Here is a 22,008-nt window from a genome sequence, read left to right on the forward strand (position 1 = left end):
CGGGCCTCTGCAGAGTGTCCGGGCCGGAACCAAGGGAACCGCCATCTAGGTTCCTAAGGAACAGTACACAGGGAACGAAAGAGGAGAGTGGACGGCTGAGAGTAACAGGACAGAAAGGGGAGGGGCGAGTATAAAAGGGACAGGGAGCACGCAGGGGAGTCAGTTGGTGGAGAGGCAGACACGAAGCAAGAAAGTGTGGGAGTTTGAGAGAGTCAGGGTGACAGACGGTGACCAGAGAGGAGACCATCGGCAGAGGGGAGACCTTCAGTGGCATGCGGAGAGTAAGCGACGAACCTACCAACAAGAGACTTGTGCTGTTCTCTAATCCGGGGCCGCTCCCCACCCACGGTTGTCCGCAGCTGTTACCTCTGTGCTCCAGTCTGTTGCGGCTGGTCTGCCGCCCCTCGCAGCCGCTGCCACTTCACTCCAGCCTGCGGCGGCCTGCACGCTGCCGCCCCGCCTCAGTCCGCAGCTGCGGCCTCTTCATCATCGGCCTCAGTGGATGTCACCCCGCCGCAGTCGGCAGTTGGGGCCTACTCCCCGCCTACAGGGGAACGCTTCACCTAGGTCCAGGCCGTGCACATTGCCTGCCAACCGCCACTCCTGGGAACTGTGACACAACCCAGCTTGGAGGCTATAGTCTCATTAAACTTGCTGACAAGCCGAACCCCGCTGTGTCTACAGGGGGTTACCTCATCAAAGGACTCCTTCAGGGCCTGTTGTGCACTAACTCCAGGACTCCTTCAGGACCTGTTGTGCCCCAACTCCTCCTGGGCGCTGGGGTGCCCGAAGACTACGACAGGTCTTCAGCAGCTGGGCCCAGCGGCTGCGACGCCAACGCAGCGTCATCAGCGCCGCTGAGGGATGTCAGGACGGATAAGTGACACTTTAGAAAATAAGGACTCGTAGTCGGCCATATCGCGGCCCTATAGCAACCGGCTGTTGCCGGATTAGTCGTGTTCTCAGTTAAAGTGCTTGTTGGTCCATAGTCCCTGCGAGGACAATATCTTTTATGGTTACTTTTGGTTGCTTAGCATAGCCCTAGTGGCTCAAAGTTATAAAAGTTTCTTTAGCCAAAGTTCACCCAGTCTCGCGTCTCGTCACTGCATCCTGCGTACCTGCTGTTACCTGCATATACATTAATGGCTGCAATGAAACAGAGAGAAAAATTTAAAGGGGTCAGAATACTTTCCACACCCACTGTATAACCAATTGTCGTATCTGCCTTTTAAGCTGGATTAGGCCAGACTTCTGTACACCACTGGATGACAGCAGCAGAAAAAAAACTCAAATCAAGGTTTTTTTCTTAGTTTTTTTTTTCTGGTCTATTCTTATGCACCCTTTCCATCCAAACATTTAAACGCTTCAGGATTTTGTCTTTTTTGTGTCGTCCTCCTCCACCATCATATCAACAGAGTGATCTACTACCCTCGCTATAGATTTTTAAAGGGTTTTTATGATGCCTGCATTAACAGTTTTTAGAGGCATACCTATTACATTCTTTAATATATATGTGTTTCCCCCATGGGTAAATGTTTTTCAGCCCATGTACTTACCAGTCTAGGATACCCACTCCTTAATAATGGGAAAAAAGTTTTCTAATGCTCTCCACTACATCTTTTCAAAGGGGTATTCGAGTGGCTTCTCATTTTTGGCATCCCTTGCACTTAGTGCATACGCTTTAGGGTAAGTTCATACTAGGCATTTTCCAGTTTTTTTCAGCAGCAAAACCTGATCTCTAGGCAGAAAAGAAGCTGCAGAAAAAGCTTGTTTTCCTTGTTTTTTCTTGCAGCATTTTTGCGGCGTTTTTGGCATGCTAGATTTGTCTCTTGTGCATGCTGATAAAGTTTTTTGTTGAAAAAAGTCCTATTTCATAGACTGAGGTTTTGGCACAACAAAAAAATTCACTGCAAAACATGATACCTGTATTCTTTATTCATTTTTTCAGCATTTATTCATTACTAGAGTTGAGCGATACCAGCCGATACTTGAAAATATCGGATCGGAATGGATCGGCCGATCTTTAAAAAAAGTATCGGTATCGCCGATTCCGATACCGGGAACCAATGCAAGTCAATGGGGCCAAAATATCGGAATTAAAAAAAACCCTTTCTTTCCTTGTAGGTTAATTCTACATGAAGAAAAACAACTAAGAATAATGTAGAATGTATTGTGGGAGGTGGAGGAGACATTAAAGCCATAGAGGTTTAGCCCAATCAAATGGAATAGCAGGAATTAAACTTTTTTTTAAAGACGTTAGGAGTTACAAAGATATTGACTATGTTAGCCTCATTTATATTTTGCCAGACATGTATGTCTTCTTCTTCTTTCTTCTTTCTTCTTCTTTCTTATTCTTCTTCCTTTTTTTACCTTCTTCTTCTTATTCCTTTTTTTACATTCTTCTTCTTCTTCTTCTTCCTTTTTTTACATTCTTCTACTTCCTTTTTTTACATTCTTCTTCTTCTTCTTCCTTTTCTTACATTCTTCATATTCTTCTTATTCAACAATTATTATTCTACATATTCAACTTCTTCATCTTCTTCCTATTCTTCTTCATCATATTCTTATTTGTGTCAGGCATTCCTGTAGTTGTTATCTAGAAAAGTTAGAAGTTTACACCTTCCGTTCTGCCTGTCACAAAATATTTACAACAGGATTTGTCCGCGTTCAGTTTGGCCTGCAGCAGCAGGCCTTTTCCAGGGGCACCACGAGGAGGAACGGACTCACCCCCATACACTGCTTAGTCTTCTTCTGCTTATAAATAAGATAATATCATTTGCTCAGAGTATTAGTCTTATGCTTAATGTTCTTCTGCTTTGTTTTTTTATGCTTCTTTGTCTTCTCTCTCTTGTTGTTCTGCATCTTGGTGGTTGTCTTCCTGTTCTTTCTCCTCTTGAACCAGCTGACGGTACTGGCACCCGGAGGGGCAGCAGAAGGAACAAGAGCCAATGGCACTACCGAGGACCAGCTGACGGTGCTGGAACACGGTTACTAAGCAGGAGGTACCTGTGCTACAAAGCACTACCAAGGACCAGCAGACGTTGCCGGAACTCGGATACCGAGATGGAAGCACCTAGGCCAAAGGCTTTGCCGAGAACCAGCTGACGGTGCTGGAACCCGGATGGGTAGCATAAGCTGCAAGAGCAAATGGAAATAGCGAGGACCAGCTGACAGTGCTGGCACCCGGAGGGGCAGCAGAAGGAATAAGAGCCAATGGCACAACCGAGGACCAGCTGACGGTGCTGGAACACGGTTACTAAGCAGGAGGTACCTGTGCTACAAAGCACTACCAAGGACCAGCAGACGTTGCCGGAACTCGGATACCGAGATGGAGGCACCTAGGCCAAAGGCTCTGCCGAGAACCAGCTGACGGTGCTGGAACCCGGATGGGTAGCATAAGCTGCAAGAGCAAATGGAAATAGCGAGGACCAGCTGACAGTGCTGGCACCCGGAGGGGCAGCAGAAGGAATAAGAGCCAATGGCACAACCGAGGACCAGCTGATGGTGCTGGAACCCGGTTACTAAGCAGGAGGTACCTGTGCTACAAAGCACTACCAAGGACCAGCAGACGTTGCCGAAACTCGGATACCGAGATGGAGGCACCTAGGTCAAAGGCTCTGCCGAGAACCAGCTGATGGTGCTGGAACCCGGAGGGGCAGCTGAAGTTACCCCTGAAAAGCAAAGTTGGCATGCCGCAAGCTGGCCGCAGTTACCGAATCACACAGTCCTACAGGGGGTGCTTGTCCTACTGGCACTACGGAACAAGCCTTTCTTACCAGAACCCGCAGTCCACATAGGAAGCACCTAAACTGCTGGCACCCTAGCCTCGGCTAACCCAACCGCAACACGACATGGCAACTTGGGGTGGCAAACTGACATTGACACTTCCCGGAAACAGCAGGCAGGGCTGGAACCAAGCTGGGCAGGAGGGAGTACCCGTGCCAAAGTCAGTTATGAGCAGCAACTGGCGATGTTGGAGCCCAGGGACAAGCACTTAGCAGGCTGAGGCCTGATGTGCTGTCAATTGGGAGGCAGCAGGACGGATTGCCATCAAAACAGCAGGGGAACAGCTGACGTTACTGAACCCCACAAACACAGGAGCTAGTGTTTTACTCTGTGAAGACGGCACTTCCGAGCAACAACTGGCTGTGTTGAAGCCCAGGGACAAGCACGGAGCAGGCTGAGGCTGCATTGAAGAAATTTTAAGATCGGTTGTAGACTTCTACTAATTTTAACCAAGCTCCACTTAGGCCTGTGGCTTCACTGATTTTCGTATTTCCCCTGTCCTCCAACCCCGCCAGTTACAGCTCCGAAGTGGCGTCTGCACAATCCACACTTGTTCCTGTGTTACAGGTGTTCAGTCCGGTCAGTTAATCCCCTGATGTGTGTCCGGCAATGTCGCCTGCTCTGTCCACATTCCCATAACTAGTTATGGGAATGTGGACAGAGCAGGCGACATTGCCGGACACACATCAGGGGATTAACTGACCGGACTGAACACATGTAACACAGGAACAAGTGTGGATTGTGCAGACACCACTTCGGAGCTGTAACTGGCGGGGTTGGAGGACATGGGAAATACGAGAGACAGTGGAGCCACAGGCCTAATTGGAGCACGGTTAAAAATCAGTAGTAGTAGGAATGTGTAGGCAGCAGGAGACTTTGCCATCCACACAGCAGGGGATCAGCTAGCGTTACTGAACCCCACTGAGACACGGGAGCAAGTGTCTCTTTCCGTGTGGACGGCACTTCCGAGCTACAACTGGCTGTGTTGAAGCCCAGGAAATAGGAGGGTGTAGGCAGAGGCCTACTGTCTTTGGAATGTGGAGACAGCAGGAGAGACTGCCATCCACACAGCAGGGGAACAGCTGGCGTTACTGAACCCCACTGAGACACGGCAGCAAGTGCCTCTTTCCGTGTGGACGGCACTTCCGAGCTACAACTGGCTGTGTTGAAGCCCAGGAAATAGGAGGGTGTAGGCAGAGGCCTACTGTCTTTGGAATGCGGAGACAGCAGGAGAGACTGCCATCTCCACAGCAGGGGAACAGCTGGCAGTGCTGAACCCCACTAACACTTGAACGAATGTGTTTGGCTCTGTGGAGACGACACTTCTGAACACCAACTGACGCTGTTGGAGCCCAGGATCAGGCGTGGAGCAGGCTGGGGCCTACTGGATTTTGGCAGATGTAGGCAGCAGGAGACTTGCCATCTCCACAGCAGGGGAACAGCTGGCAGTGCTGAACCCCACTAACACTTGAACGAATGTGTTTGGCTCTGTGGAGACGACACTTCTGAACACCAACTGACGCTGTTGGAGCCCAGGATTAGGCGAGGAGTAGGCTGGGGCCTGTTGCTTTTGGCAGGTGAAGGCAGCAGGAGACTTGCCATCTCCACAGCAGGGGAACAGCTGGCAGTGCTGAACCCCACTAACACTTGAACGAATGTGTTTGGCTCTGTGGAGACGACACTTCTGAACACCAACTGACGTTGTTGGAGCCCAGGATCAGGCGTGGAGCAGGCTGGGGCCTACTGGATTTTGGCAGGTGTAGGCAGCAGGAGACTTGCCATCTCCACAGCAGGGGAACAGCTGGCAGTGCTGAACCCCACTAACGCTTGAACGAATGTGTTTGGGTCTGTGGAGACGACACTTCTGAACACCAACTGACGCTGTTGGAGCCCAGGATCAGGCGTGGAGCAGGCTGGGGCCTACTGGATTTTGGCAGGTGTAGGCAGCAGGAGACTTGCCATCTCCACAGCAGGGGAACAGCTGGCAGTGCTGAACCCCACTAACACTTGAACGAATGTGTTTGGCTCTGTGGAGACGACACTTCTGAACACCAACTGATGCTGTTGGAGCCCAGGATCAGACGTGGAGCAGGCTGGGGCCTACTGGATTTTGGCAGGTGTAGGCAGCAGGAGACTTGCCATCTCCACAGCAGGGGAACAGCTGGCAGTGCTGAACCCCACTAACACTTGAACGAATGTGTTTGGCTCTGTGGAGACAACACTTCTGAACACCAACTGACGCTGTTGGAGCCCAGGATCAGGCGTGGAGCAGGCTGGGGCCTACTGGATTTTGGCAAGTGTAGGCAGCAGGAGACTTGCCATCTCCACAGCAGGGGAACAGCTGGCAGTGCTGAACCCCACTAACGCTTGAACGAATGTGTTTGGCTCTGTGGAGACGACACTTCTGAACACCAACTGACGCTGTTGGAGCCCAGGATCAGGCGTGGAGCAGGCTGGGGCCTACTGGATTTTGGCAGGTGTAGGCAGCAGGAGACTTGCCATCTCCACAGCAGGGGAACAGCTGGCAGTGCTGAACCCCACTAACACTTGAACGAATGTGTTTGGCTCTGTGGAGACGACACTTCTGAACACCAACTGACGCTGTTGGAGCCCAGGATCAGACGTGGAGCAGGCTGGGGCCAACTGGATTTTGGCAGGTGTAGGCAGCAGGAGACTTGCCATCTCCACAGCAGGGGAACAGCTGGCAGTGCTGAACCCCACTAACACTTGAACGAATATGTTTGGCTCTGTGGAGACGACACTTCTGAACACCAACTGACGCTGTTGGAGCCCAGGATCAGGCGTGGAGCAGGCTGGGGCCTACTGGATTTTGGCAGGTGTAGGCAGCAGGAGACTTGCCATCTCCACAGCAGGGGAACAGCTGGCAGTGCTGAACCCCACTAACACTTGAACGAATGTGTTTGGCTCTGTGGAGACGACACTTCTGAACACCAACTGACGCTGTTGGAGCCCAGGATCAGGCGTGGAGCAGGCTGGGGCCTACTGGATTTTGGCAGGTGTAGGCAGCAGGAGACTTGCCATCTCCACAGCAGGGGAACAGCTGGCAGTGCTGAACCCCACTAACACTTGAGCGAATGTGTTTGGCTCTGTGGAGACGACACTTCTGAACACCAACTGACGCTGTTGGAGCCCAGGATTACGCATGCCGCATGCAGAGGCCAATGGGCAGCGGTTTTTATGGAGGTTGTTGACTACTACTGATTCTAACCATGCTCCACTTAGACCTCTGGCTCCACTGTCTCTACTATTTACCCTGGCCTCCAACCCCGCCAGCTACATCTCTGAAGTGGCGTCAGCACAATCTACACTTGTTCCTGTGTTACTGGTGCTCAGTCCCGTCAGTTGATCCCCTGATGTTTGTCCGGCAAGTTCGCCAGCTCTGTCCTCATTCCCACTACTGGTTATGGGAATGTGGACAGAGCAGGAGACCTTGCCGTACACACATCAGGGGATAAACTGATGGGACTGAGCCACAGGAACACAGGAACAAGTGTAGATTGTGCTGACGCCACTTCAGAGATGTAGATGGCGGGGTTGGAGGCCAGGGGAAATAGTAGAGACAGTGGAGCCAGAGACCTAAGTTGGGCACGGTTAAAAATCAGTAGTGGTTTGAATGTTGATGGAGCTGGTGACTTTGCCGTCCACACAGCAGGGGATCAGCTGGCGTTACTGAACCCCACTAACACAGGAGCTAGTGTGTTTCTCTGTGCAGATGACACATCTGAGCGACAACTGGCTGTGTTGAAGCACAGGGATTATAGTTCAGGTGGTAGAAAAATGAACACACCAGCAGACCTGGATACAGTTGCCAACCACTAATTTAGTCTGTAAGAGGAATGGCAAAGTCTTTGGAGATCCAGGCCTTGTTCATTTTCAGAAAAGTCAGCCGGTCAACATTATCGGAAGATAGTCGCGTGCGACGGTCTGTTAGTACACCACCTGCGGCACTAAAGACGCGTTCCGATAATACACTGGCAGCAGGGCAAGCCAGCACCTCCAATGCATACTGGCTAAGCTCTGGCCATGTATCCAGCTTAGAGACCCAAAACTTGAAGGGGGAAGAGCCATCTGGGAGTACAGTGACAGGGCAAGACATGTAGTCTGACACCATCTGACGGAAGCGTTGCCTCCTGCTGACTCGAGGCGTCGCTGATGGTGTAGACAATTGTGGTGGACACACAAAACTTTGCCACATTTGGGTCATAGTGGTCTTGCCTTGTGCAGCGGCGCTGCCTCTGCTCCCTCTTTGTGCAGAGTTTCCTCCACTGCCTCGACGCACAGAGCTGCTTTGTAAAGCACTAGCAACAATGCTGTCGGGTGGAATGGAAAACATTATGGACTGCACCAGTGACTCTTCGTACTCCCGCAGTTTACGCTCCCGCTTCAACGTTGGTATGAGCCTTTGTACGCTGTCCCGGTAGCGAGGATCTAGGAGGGTGTACACCCAATAATCAGCCGAGACGAGAATGTGGGCGATGCGGCGGTCGTTTCTCAGGCACTGCAGCATGAAATCAACCATGTGCTGCAGACTCCCAACTGCCAAAGAACCGCTGTCCCCCGTTTGAGGCGTGACCTCGGCCTGCTCTGCATCACCCCACCCTTGCTGTACATACTGAGTAGAGGTTTGTGTACCTCCCTCCTCTGGAGAGATGTCTTCCTCCTCCATCGACTCCTCCTCATCCTCCTCACAAAGTGTCCCCTGCCTAGGCCTTTGTGAGGAAACACGTAGCGCAGACTGTCCAGAAGCAGATGGCATTTGGGACTCCTCATCCTCCACCTCTTCCGAAACCTCATCCCTTAGTGCTTGCAGTGTTTGTTGAAGCAGGCAGATAAGGGGGACAGTCATGCTGACTAGTGCATCATCTGCACTCGCCATCCGCGTGGATTCATCGAAGGCACGCAAAACGAGGCAGATGTCCTTCATAGAGGCCCACTCAATGGTGCTGAAGTGTGAACGGCGCACAGTGCGACTTGTTTGCGCCTGATTCAGCTGGTACTCCATGACTGCTGCCTGCTGCTCACACAACCGCTCCAACATATGTAACGTTGAATTCCACCGGGTGGGTAGGTCACATATGATGCGATGTTCCGGAAGGCCAAATCGTCGCTGCAGAGCAGCGAGGCGCGATCTTGCCATGCTGGAACGCCGCAAGTGAGCGCACTCTATGCGGACCTTGTGCAACAGTGCATCAAGATCCGGATAGTCCCTCAGAAAGCTCTGCACGACCAAGTTAAGCACATGTGCCAGACATGGGATGTGTGTGAGGTTGCCTAGGCCAAGAGCTGCCACCAGATTTCGGCCATTGTCACACACTACCAAGCCCGGCTGGAGATTCGCTGGCCCAAACCACACATCGCTCTCCTGCTTGATAGCATTCCAGAGCTCGTGCGCTGTGTGGCTTCGATTCCCCAAAGAAATTAATTTGAGTACAGCCTGTTGACGTTTGGCCACGGCTGTGCTCATATCGGTCATAACAGGTTCCTGCTCTGCTGTTTCTGAGGAACTTGAGTAGGAGGAGGAGTCTATGTGTACAGACTGGAGTCCTGCAATCCGTGGCGTTGGAAGAACACGTACAGCGCCACTCTCCAGATCTGTACCCGGCTCCACAACATTGACCCAGTGGGCAGTGAGGGAAAGGTATCGTCCCTGTCCATGGTTACTGGTCCACGCATCGGTGGTCAGGTGGACCTTGCTACTAACGGCGTTTAGTAGCGCATGTTTTATTTTGCCCTCAACATGTTTCTGCAGGGCAGGGACGGCTCGCCTGCTGAAATAAAAGCGGCTGGGCACGTTGTATTGGGGTACTGCCAATGCCATTAAGTCCCGGAAGGTGTCAGTGTCCACCAGCCTGAATGACAGCATTTCAACTGCCAGAAGTTTGGCAATGCCAGCATTCAGAGACTGTGCTCAGGGATGGTTTGCCGAGTAAGGGCGCCTTTTATCCCATGCCTGTGCTACCGATGGCTGTGATGGATGGGAACGTGCTGCTATGGGTGGAATCTGACAGGGTCTCCGGACAACAGTGGCAGAGGTTCTTCCTTGGCAATCCTGTGAGGAAGCCGAACCAGCAGTGTGTGAGCTGGAGGAAGAGGCCCCAACACGAACTGAAGAGGTTGTAGGTGGTGCTGTACGTTGGCCTACGTCTTCAGGGTGTCTCTGCAACTCCAACTCGTGCTTGGTGCGCACATGTTTCCACATATTTGTGGTATTGAGGTTGCTGACATTTCTCCCTCTTTTGACTTTCTGATGACACAGCTTGCATTTGACAAAGCAAATGTCATGTGCAACTGTGTCAAAAAAGGACCACGCACTGCAAGTCTTGGGAGCGCCCGTTTTGCCTTTGGAATGAGGAATGCTCCTAACGGGTGCCGAAGTGGAGGGTACAGGCAACCAAGTCTTCCCCCTCCCTCTGCCTCCTGTTTTGGCCGGTAGGGGAATCTCTTCCTCCGAGCTGCTCCCACTACCTTCCTGTTCCTCTCGCCATGATGGTTCAAGGACCTCATCATCTTCCCTCCCCTCTTCAAACAGCTGCTTCTCCGGGATTGTCTCGCCAGCACCGTACGCACCAGAAAGTGGCAACTGAGTCTCGTCATCATCTGATGCGTACTGAGGTGTGCTGACCATAGGCACTGGCCCACTCGCCTCTTCAGATTCAGAGGGACAAAGAAGTTGCGCATCACTGCATACTCCCTCTTCTTCACATTCAGGAATGCTGCTTGGCTGGCCCCCTCTTTCCAAGCCAACAGATTCCGAGAACAGAAGTAGAGACTGTGATGGCTCCTGTCCATGTCTCTCTGACAGCCTGGGCACTTTGGCAGGTGGTGAAGAGACAGATGGTTGCTCTTCGGTGCTCTGGTCCTGAGAGGCTGTGGAAGTAATTGAAGTCGATGCGTTAGCTGCCATCCATCCGACAACGGCTTCAATTTGTTCCTCCCGCAGCAGTGGGGTACGTTGAGGTCCTACAAAGCTGCGCATAAAGGACTGTTGCCTGCTAAAACTGGGGGATGCTGATCCACTGGTGCCCGCAGCAGGCCCAGAATCCCCACATCCTCTACCTGCAGAATCCCCACGTCCTCTCCCTGCTGAAACTCCACGCCCACGCCCACGCGCCTTACTCCCTGCCTTCTTCATCTTGCCAGACTGCTTAAGATAGGCAGAAAAGTACAAAGGGGGGCCTTAGTGTGCTTATTCCTGAACAGCTGGTTACAGGTACAAGAAACACTAATTTTATGAAGTGTGTGTGTGTGGACTACACTTTAATAGGAGCTGATGTGGCCTACACAAGTTCCAAATGTAGTGTTTGGTGAACTTTTTTTGTGGTTTCTTTGTTGGAAACAAACTCAAAGTATGTGAACAAAGAATTGAAACTGATAGTATCACCAACTTTTTGGAGCTATTACAATGCAGGCAGGTAACCTACAATGCAAAAGATGAGGCTCCAAAAAAATTGGGTAATACTAATCTGGCTGCGCCAGCAGGGCACAAGCCAGAAAAAAAGGCTCCTCTATCTACTCCTATATAGTGTTTGCAACCAACCAATGTTGATGGATACGGATGGATGCACACTAATAGGAGAAGAAAAAATGAGCTGCACTCAAAGACAAATATGTGTGAGGCAGTGACGCACGTTGAGCGTCCTACAACCAGACGTAGCTGCAGGACACTCTACTCAGAATGAGCTGCACTCACACACAGTCAGAGACCTCTCAGACAGCCGTGAACAGTGCAGCTAAGTGGGCACTGGCACTGACAGGCTGCAGAAAGGCTCCGCTGTGTACTTCTATATAGTGTTTGCAACCACCGTAGATGGAGACGGATGGATGCACACTAATAGAAGAAAAAATGAGCTGCACTCAAATAAAAATATGTGTGAGGCACTGACGCACGCTGAGCGTCCTACAACCAGACGTAGCTGCAGGACACACTACTCAGCGTGAGCTGCACTCACACACAGTCAGAGACCTCTCAGACAGCCGTGAACAGTGCAGCAAAGTGGACACTAGCACTGAAAGGCTGCAGAAAGGCTCCGCTGTCTACTACTAGTGTTTGCAACCAACGTATATGGATACGGATGGAAGCACACTAGATTGAAATTATGTAAAAAATGCAGCTCAAAAATTAAAAGATGTATGAGGCAGCAGTGAGGCACGCTGGGCAGTCTACAACCTGACGTGGCTGCAGGACCCACTCCACAGCGTGAGCTGCACTCACACAGCCCTTGCAGACAGCTGTGAACACTTCTGCTAGGGCAAAGAAGGCTACAGTGGTGGTTTATGTAGCCTGGGTAAAGCACTAGATGTGTGGTGGAATCGCTATTTCTAACTGTCCCTCACAGTCTTCTACAGCAGCCTGTCCCTAACTGAATTCACAGCAGAGTGAACCAGAAATGGCGGCTGCGGTGGCTTTTATAGTGCATCATGACATCATTTCGGCAGCCAATCACAGCCATGCCAATAGTTAACATGCCTACATGCCTAACAGGATGTGCCCACACTTCGGAGGATTCCCATTGGCTTAATCAAAGCAAGCAGGCTCATAGCATGATGGGAACTTCCGATTCCGGTATCCGATATGACAAAAGTATCGGAAGTCAGTATCGGAATTCCGATACCGCTAATATCGGCCGATACCCGATACTTGCGGTATCGGAATGCTCAACACTATTCATTACCCATTCAAGTCAATGGGTGAAAAACGCTGAAAAAAATGAACGAAGTGACATGCTTTGTGTCCAAAGAAACATGCAAAGCACAAAGTACTGATGACAAAAAACAGTGTGTGCATGAGATTTCTGAAATCTCATAGGCTTTGGTGGTACTGTAAAAATGCAGCAAAAATGCTAAATGTAAACTTAGCCTTCCTAATGTAGGAGACCCACTCCTTAGTAATGAGAAAAAATGCTTTTATGTGGCACCATCTTCTAGTTGAGGAAACAATTTTGGAATCCAAAAGAGCTGATTCTCCAGTGCTTTGTTTCAATCTATTTATTGGTGCTTTGTGAATTATGTTTAGGATCATTACCCTGCTGGAAGACTTAGTATGCCAACCCAGCTTTCTAACCCCAGGCACTACTTTGCAACCAAAAATCTTTTGGCAATCCTCACATTTCATGATGCCTTGCACACAGTCAAGGCACCAAGGACCAGAGGTAACAAAACAACTTCAAAATATCTTTGAACATCCACCATATTTGACTGTAACTACTGTGTTCTTTTATTTTTAGGCCTCATTCCATTTACAGTAAACAGTAGAATGATGTGCTTTACCAAAAAAACTCTATCTTGGTCTCATCTGTCCACAAGACGCCTGTGGGCCCTCTAAAATATAGTGGGGGCCGGTTGCTAACCCTCTATAAATTGTGAGGGCCTCCTGCTGGTCCTCCAAGTTTAAAATTTTATAGTATTAATAAGAAAAAGAAAATTTTCCCACCTCAGGTGGATAAATTATATTGCAGTAGCAATATACCGCTATGCAAAGCATAGCTGTCTTTTGGCCCTCCAAAGATGCTTATTGAGTGCTGGATACTGGCTCTAGAGTGAGGACCGCCTAATGGCACTCTGATAATGGTGAGGCCCACCTGCTGGCCCTCTGATAGTAAGGGCTGCCTGATGGCCCTCTACAAATAGTGATGGCTGCCTGATGGCTCTGAAAAGAAAAATTGTGACTTTCAGAGTCCCACCATCCTAAATTAAAAAGGATGTGTCTGATCATGTCTCACACACCACATGGCCAGATAAGGTGTTAAAATGATAAAATTACATTTCCTTGGTGAATTTTTTTTTTCACCACTGAAATCAATGCAAACGTGCAAAATGGCAGCAAAACACTTCGTGTGAACATAGCACAAGGTGTGGAGTAGTATTTTTCTTATTTATTTTGCCTTGTATGCAAGCATTAGCCTGGAAAGAATGTTCCTTAACATTTGTCCAGTCAAATCCATTTTAACTGCAGTTTTGTATGTTTTATTGTCAGTCTGTAAAAGTGACGTAATTCACTGACAGCATTGTTCCCAGCAGTGACCTGGGATTCAGAGATGCTTCCAGGGGTCTTCCCCATGCTGTTCCCATGCCATTTCAGTGCTGTTTCTACCATTTTCAGCAATTTTTACGCCCACTCCAAACTTCCTGGGGGGACCGCCGGAAAAATGCTTGAGTTACTCATTGACTTTCATTATAATCGTTACCCGAGCATTGATTTGCTTGACTCAAGTAATGAGTACCTAAGCATTTTAGTGCTCACTCATCAGTATTCATTGGTCATTTCCCTTTGATCATACTATTCTACAAAATATAAATAATGCTGCTCAACCTTTTTCTTAGGCTCGTGCATCCATGCAGGCTGAAATGCAACAGAAAGAGCGAGAAGCTGTGCTTCAGAAACAGAGGATTCGAGAACTCGAGCAGTTGCAGGAGCGGCTGCAGGAAGCTCTAGCACAAGAAATCAAAGCACGTCAAGATGAAGAGGAGTACAGGCATGCCCAGGCCAAGTATGTATTTTTTCTGCTTATCGTTAACTATTATTTTCTCATTACAAACAGTAAAATTACTTTTAACCATTATTTTAATTAAGTTTAAAGAAAAATCTGACTTTTAAACATTTATATTTGTCTTTAAATATGACATTCTGTTTTATAATCATTAGTTAGTGCCAATGTAAGAGGAGGGCAGGATGGTAGTCGCAGCCGAGGACACCGGGGCTATGGTGTCCTGACTCCTCCCAAAGAAATACCATCAGCATCTACCGGTGTACCTGTTCTGGTTGCTGGTCCATGGTCAGGCATTCCAATGCAGTGGGACCCAGCTCCTGCACACTTGATTCCAGTGCATAAAGATGAAATAACGGACACAGTTACCGGTTCTGATGCCAAATTAACGTTTTTACTTTCTTCTTCAATGGTCCCGGACACATCAGTTACATCACAGTCCACACAGCATTCTTCCTGCTCTTTCCCTTCATTACTTTCTTCACCCTCACATACATTGCGGGGTAGTAGCGCCCTTCATGGTACTGCAGCTTCACTACTGCTATGATGTCCTGGGCTTAGAGCCCTTGTGGACCTATCGGGCATGCTCACCCTTCTGACTAATTCCTACAACCTACGCTTACTTAAAGGGAATCTGTCACCCTATTTTTCGCCTATCAGCTGCCGACACCGCCATCAGGGGCTTATCTACAGCATTCTGTAATGCTGTAGATAAGCCCCCAATGTAACCTGAAAGATAAGAAAAAAAGGTTAGATTATACTCACCCCAGTGTTTGGTCGGGTCAGATGGGTGTCGCCATCAAATCCTCCATCATTGGCTGAAAAAGGGCGCTGGAAGCATCATTTGAAACGCGACTTTGGCGCTCTGGTCGCTGACCTCATGGCCAACTTCACGCTATGGTCAGGTTTTGTTTCATGAAACCCGACTTTAGCGAAAGTCGGTGACTTATGAATTTGACCGACCTGTTTCGCTCAACTCTAATAACAACCCATTGCCTGGTAAAGTCCATAGTGCACTTCTTTTCTCCACATTTATAGTCTGAAGTTAATTTCTCATGTATTCGAACTCTATGTGCCGCCGTACAATGTCCATCCATACATCTTTAACATGTACATGAAATATAACTCAAAAGTCTCAGTTATTTGTATAGGTGTATGGGAGGATTGTGATAGAACACCCCTTTATTGCCTCCTTCACCTATAAGAGCTTTAATGTAAATATGCATTAATGTAAATATTCTATTATGTTTCGGTACTGCTACACGGCTGTGTAGTACCGACTGTCTTTTTGATATTGCCACATTATGTGTTACCATACTGTACATACTGTAAGGTATTATGCTTTATTATGACTCTAGTATTGTATTTCTGTACAGATTAGGGTAAGGTAGTGCTTCCGTTGGGAACAGTAGAGCAGAGCACTTATAGTATAGAGTTCATAGAGATGGGTAATTTTAGTATTGGAATGGGCCAATACTATTTACACATTGTACCTTGTCATACACCAGCCAATTTCAGCCTGTTACATTGAGGTGTAATCTATAGTGGGCCTGAGATCATAGTTCAGCCTCCTAAAATCACTAGGGAGATTCAATTTCTCCCCAATCTAATATATAAAGCTCAATGTGTGTATGTATGTGTGTGTGTATGTGTGTGTGTATGTCCGGGATTGGCATCCGCACCATCACTGCTACAGCCACAAAATTTGGCACAGTCACACATCTGGACCCCGAGAGAGAGCTATGTTGTGAGGTGAAATTTTAACCCCGCGCGTTCCAATTCACCAAACAATTTTGCCCCTATTTACATAATGGGGAAAAAGTGTGTGTGTATCAAGCCCCGCCCCTCATTATGATGTCATAATGGTTGCCATGGCGACACTGATGTCATCATAGGTTGCAAGCCCGCCGCTCATTATGATGTCATAATGGTTGACTATGGGATGGAGGATGTGTGATGGGTATATGTGCACTGGACTATGGGATGGAGGATATGTATGACGGGTATATGGGCACGGGACTATGGGATGGAGGATGTGTGATAGGTATATGGGCACTGGACTATGGGATGGAGGATATGTATGACGGGTATATGGGCACGGGACTATGGGATGGCGGATATGTATGATGGGTATATGGGCACGGGACTATGGGATGGAGGATATGCATGATGGGTATATGGGCATGGGACTATGAGATGAAGGATGTGTGATGGGTGTATGGGCACTCGACTATGGGATGGCGAATATGTATGATGGGTATATGGGCATGGGACTATGGGATGGAGAATATGTATGATGGGTATATGGGCACGGGACTATGGGATGGAGGATGTGTGATGGGTATAAGGGCCCTCGACTATGGGATGGAGGATATGTATGATGGGTATATTGGCACGGGCCTATGGGATGGTGGATATGTATGATGGGTATATGGGCACGGGACTATGGGATGGAGGATATGCATGATGGGTATATGAGCATGGGACTATGAGATGAAGGATGTGTGATGAGTATATGGGCACTCGACTATGGGATGGCGAATATGTATGATGGGTATATGGGCATGGGACTATGGGATGGAGAATATGTATGATGGGTATATGGGTATAGGACTATGGGATGGAGGATGTGTGATGGGTATATGGGCACTCGGCTATGGGATGGAGGATATGTATGATGGGTATATTGGCACGGGCCTATGGGATGGTGGATATGTATGATGGGTATATGGGCACGGGACTATGGGAAGGAGGATAATTATAATTTGTTATAACTAACCACAGTTAGTTACTATGCCCGGGCAGCGCCGGGCTCTTCAGCTAGTACTATATACACCTTGTACCTTGTCATACACCAGCCTATTTCAGCCTGTTAAATAGAGGTGTAGTCTATGGTGGGCCTGAAATAATAGTTCAGCCAACTAAAATCTCTAGGGAGATTCAAATTCTCCCCAATACTATATACACCTTGTACTTTGTCATGCACCAGCCTATTTCAGCCTGTTAAATTGAGATGTAATCTATAGAGGGCCTGAGATAATAGTTCAGCCTCCTAAAATCTCTAGGGAGATTCAAATACTCCCCAATACTATATACACCTTGTACCTTGTCATACACCAGCCAATTTCAGCCTGTTACATTGAGGTGTAATCTATAGTGAGCCTGAGATAATAGTTCAGCATCCTAAAATCTCTAATTCTCCCCAATACTATATACACTTTGTACCTTGTCATACACCAGCCAATTTCAGCCTGTTACATTGAGGTTTAAGCTATACTGGGCCTGAGATAATAGTTCAGCCTCCTAAAATCTCTAGGGAGATTCAAATTCTCCCCAGTACTATATATACCTTGTACCTTGTCATAGTGTAGGGTCAGTGGGCCGGACTGGGGGGTGGTCCCTCTTTTACCACGCAGAGATGTACAGAGACAGGTCCAAGATTTTATTCTCTCGCCGTCCGACTGACGGCCCTCACAATACACCGCCAATTCTCTTCACGGCCCTCCTTGTCCAGGCCCCTTTACACACACACACCGTACTTATCACCAGGGACGTAAATACACGCACCGTCCCTTTCTGCTTAACGACGTTCCTGTCATCTCGGTCACTGTGGCCGCCTTAGGCCCATACACCAACAGTAATTTTTCTGGTCAGGTATCGTCTTCAACTCGGTATGTGTTTCCCCGGGGCCTCGTCTGTGCTGCGGTACTTTATGTCAGGACCACCCCCCTGACTTCCTTTCTCCTCAGTCCCCCTGGTTGGGTTTTCTCACAGTGCGGCAACTGTCACAGTCTCCTCGTCACTTGAGCTCCCCCTGGGGACATTTCCCCTGACATTTCGCTTGTTGTTCATGGCTTGTTTTCTCCTGTCAAATTTATATCTTTCCCGATTCCCTCTAACTCCGCCCCCCATGACCAACGGTTTCTTAAGCCCTAAGCTAATGTCAAGTCCTATGCCCTCTAATGGTCAACCCAAGGTACTGCACATCCACTACACTTTCCTAGCTTTTTCCCCAATAGCTCAGAAGAGGAGGAGGAGGATCTGCAACAGTCATTGCAACAGCTGTTATCTGACAGGCCCGTAGCAGTCGAAAAACGGGTTACAAAAACCAAAAGAGTTGCAGGACAGCTTGGCCAGACGGTCAAATTAGCACAGCGTGCAAGGCCTCAAAATGTCTTCCATAGTAGGAAGAGTGCAGTGTGGCACTTTTTTGAACAAAATCCTAATGATCAGGCAAAGGTTATCTGTAAGAAGTGCGTAAAGACCTTTAGCCGAGGGAAAAATCTGAGAAATTTGAATACCAGTTGCATGCATAGACATTTAACCACCATGCACTTGCAAGCGTGGACAGACTACCAAACCTCACGTACCACATGTGCACCTGCTCCGAATGAAGGTAGTCAGCAACGCTCCATCGCTTCCCCCACTGTAAGCCCACTGGTTAGCACACCACCAGCAGCAAATGTTGAGGTGTGGTCGCAAGGCCAAAGCAGACAGGGAATCACAATGTTATTGCTACGAAAGACTGAATCTAGGCCATCAGCAAGACCACCAACACCATCACCATCACCAACCCTCTCTCAGTCCGCCATGTCCACCGCTAGTTCCACTATATGCAGGTCTCAAGTCCAGCTCACCCTACCAGAGACTCTGAATAGGACAAGAAAGTACTCATCCTCTCATCCACATACACTGTGTTTGAACGCCCATATTGCCAAACTAATCTCGTTAGAGATGATGCCCTACCGGTTGGTTGAAAGCGAAGCTTTCTGCAAGCTCAGGGCCTACGCAATACCATGCTATGACCTACTCAGTCGGCACTTCTTTTCTCGAAAAGCCATCCCAGCCCTCCACCTGCATGTGAAAGACTGCATTGTCTATGCACTCAAGCAATCAGTGAGTGGAAAGGTGCACTTCACAACAGATGCATGGTCCAGTAGGCATGGCCAGGGCCGTTACATGTTCATCACTGCGCACTGGGTTAATGTGGTGGATGCAGGGTCCACAGGGGACAGCGGTGGTGGGACAGTGCTGCCTAGCCCACGGTATAGGAAACAGTTGGCTGTAGGCGTTCGACCCTCCTCCTCCCGAAGCGAAAGCTCATCCACAGGGCGCAGTCGCACGAGCACTCCATCCGCAGCTGCCAGTGTTGCACACGAGGTGTCCCACTATCGAACAGCTAGTGGTAAGCGTCAGCAGGCTGTGTTGAAGATGATGTGTTTGGGCGACAACAGACACCGCGGAGGTACTAGCCGACTACTTGCAGTGACAAACTGAGTCATGGCTGGGCAGTCTACATCTTCAGGCAGGCAAGGTAGTTAGTGATAACGGCCGGAATTTTGTGGCAACCATAGCCCTGTCAAAACTCAGACACATACCTTGCCTTGCTCACACCTTGAACCTGGTGGTGCAGTGCTTCCTCAATAATTATCCGGTGTTAACAGCCCTGCTCCAGAAGGTGCGAAGACTGTGCTCGCACATCCTCTGGTCGCCCATACACTCCAGTCGTATGCAGAAGCTGCAGCGATTGCTCCACCTTCCCAACCACCGCCTAATTATCGACGTTGCAACAAGGTGGAACTCCACCCTGCACATGGTTGAGAAGCTGTGCGAACAGAGGCAGACTGTAATGCATTTGTGGGAGGATACACGGAGAGGCAGTTTGAGGGCAGACATGGAGTTGTCGGGTGTGCAGTAGTCAAAGCTGAAAGACCTCTGTAAAGTCATTCAGTGTTTTGAGGAATGCACACGGCTGGTAAGCGTAGATGATGCCATCATAAACATGAGCATCCATCCCACTTATGTGTCTGCTCATGCAAACTTTGACGCACATTAAGGAGCAAGCGTCTGCAGCCGAGGAGGAAGAGGAGGAGGGAAGCCTTGATGGCAGTCAGCTATCGTCTGCTCAGGGAACTCTCCTGGACGAGGTGGAGGAAGAAGAGGAGGAGGAGGATGATGATGGGGATGATTATTTAGGGGAGGAGGATGCTTCTCGGGGGGCAAGAGAAAATGTTGGTGTGGCAAGGTCAGGTACAGGGTTTGTGTGTGATTGGAGGATGTGGATTTGCCAGAAAGTGCTCCTCCACCCAGCACTCGCAGTGCATCATTGACACCTGGAACATTGGCCCACATGTGTGATTATGCTTTGCAGATCCTAAAAAGGGACCCCCGCATTACCAAAATGATGTACGATGATGACTACTGGTTGGCCAGCATCCTGGATCCACGCTATAAAGTCAAATTCCAAAACATCATGCCACAGGAGAACCTAGAGCTAATATTGGCTAACAAACAAGGAACTCTGGTAAACCATTTGTTTGAGGCATTCCCAGCACACAGCAGCGGTGATGATTCTCCCACGAGCCGTAGGGGGCAACATGGAAGAGGTGTTCATGGTGCACACATCCAAAGTGGCGTTTGAGACAGGGGTTTCATGACCATGTTGTGGACTGATCTTTCAAGTACCGGTCACACGACTGGTAATACTGCATCGATTGAAAGTGACAGGAGACAGCAGTTGTCAACTATGGTTACAAACTACTTCTCCCATATCGATGTTCTCCCTCACAGGTCATTCCCCTTTGACTATTGGGCCTGTAAACTGGACACCTGGCCTGAATTGGCACAATATGCCTTACAGGAGCTCGCTTGCCCTGCTGCTAGTGTGCTATCCGAAAGAGTATTCAGTGCTGCTGGATCAATCCTGACAGAAAAAAGGACCCATCTGTCAACCCAAAATGTTGATGATCTAACCTTCATTAAAATGAACCATGCATGGGTTTCAAAGGATTTTGTCCCACCTTCCCCTGATGACACATAGGTTGCCAGAAAAATGGCTTGCTTTTGTCCTCCTCTTCCTCGGACTTCTCCAATTCCTCCATTTGCAGCTGCTGAATGTCCAACATCAACATATGCCATTTTTTCAACCTCCCTAACAGGGCTGCCTCCCCCCCAGGGCCGGGGTCACCACCTGGCACCAGCTTTCACAAGTGGGCCCCACCTGCTTGCTCAGGGCCCCAGCACTTGCAGTACTTACCTCTCCCTGCTCCACCGCTGTGTAATCTGGGCTGTTAAATCCTTCACTTGGACTGCCACTACAAATTTGGTGAACTGATAGATGATGGTTAAGACGTAGCTATGCCCTGTCCTGCTGGGCTCTATCTTCAGATGATCAATGGCTTCCATTTCTTATGGACGTCGACTCACAATGAAATGCAGTGGTGGTTTATCATCAGCTTTCACAGTTTTTACTCACAGACGTGTGACATTTCTGCCCACATTTTTAAATGTGTCCTCTCATGCCAATCCAATAGAATCGCCTATGGCCTGTGGCTTCTGTCTTTTGCGCTCCAAAGTTACCTGACAGATCATGATAGGCAGTGAGGACCATGTCTACATCTCTCCCTGTGATCACAATTTGATGGAGATGAGTAACGGTGATGGGATCCACGGTACTGCGATACAGCAACCCTTTCTTCACAAAGAACTGTTTTCCCTGTCTCCACAGAAAAAGTAATTGAGAGTCAGCATCACCTCTGAGAATTCTCCAGGGAGTTTTTCCCGTGATTAGTAATTCCAAAATTTCTGCAATCACTCGACTTTCCGTCTGTACTTTTATCCATCTCGTTTCCTCTTGCGGAGAGTCTGGACTGTCTTACTGAGACTGAAATATATATGAAGATTTAAAAATACCCCAACAGTGTATACCGGTGTACGC

General features: G+C 48.8%; 1 protein-coding gene across 1 annotated transcript in view; it reads left to right on the forward strand.

The window, feature by feature from the left end:
• The window catches only part of DEF6 (DEF6 guanine nucleotide exchange factor), a 799,533-nt gene that overhangs the window by 545,612 nt on the left and 231,913 nt on the right, over positions 1 to 22,008 (forward strand). The window contains exon 9 of the mRNA XM_073575620.1: positions 14,128 to 14,294. Coding sequence (XP_073431721.1) covers positions 14,128 to 14,294 — 167 coding nt within the window. The remainder of the gene's footprint in view (positions 1 to 14,127; positions 14,295 to 22,008) is intronic.

The sequence above is a fragment of the Dendrobates tinctorius genome, unplaced genomic scaffold (genome assembly GCF_039654945.1).
Source record: "Dendrobates tinctorius isolate UK_male_01 unplaced genomic scaffold, ASM3965494v1 ptg000045l, whole genome shotgun sequence".
Lineage (NCBI taxonomy): Eukaryota > Metazoa > Chordata > Amphibia > Anura > Dendrobatidae > Dendrobates > Dendrobates tinctorius.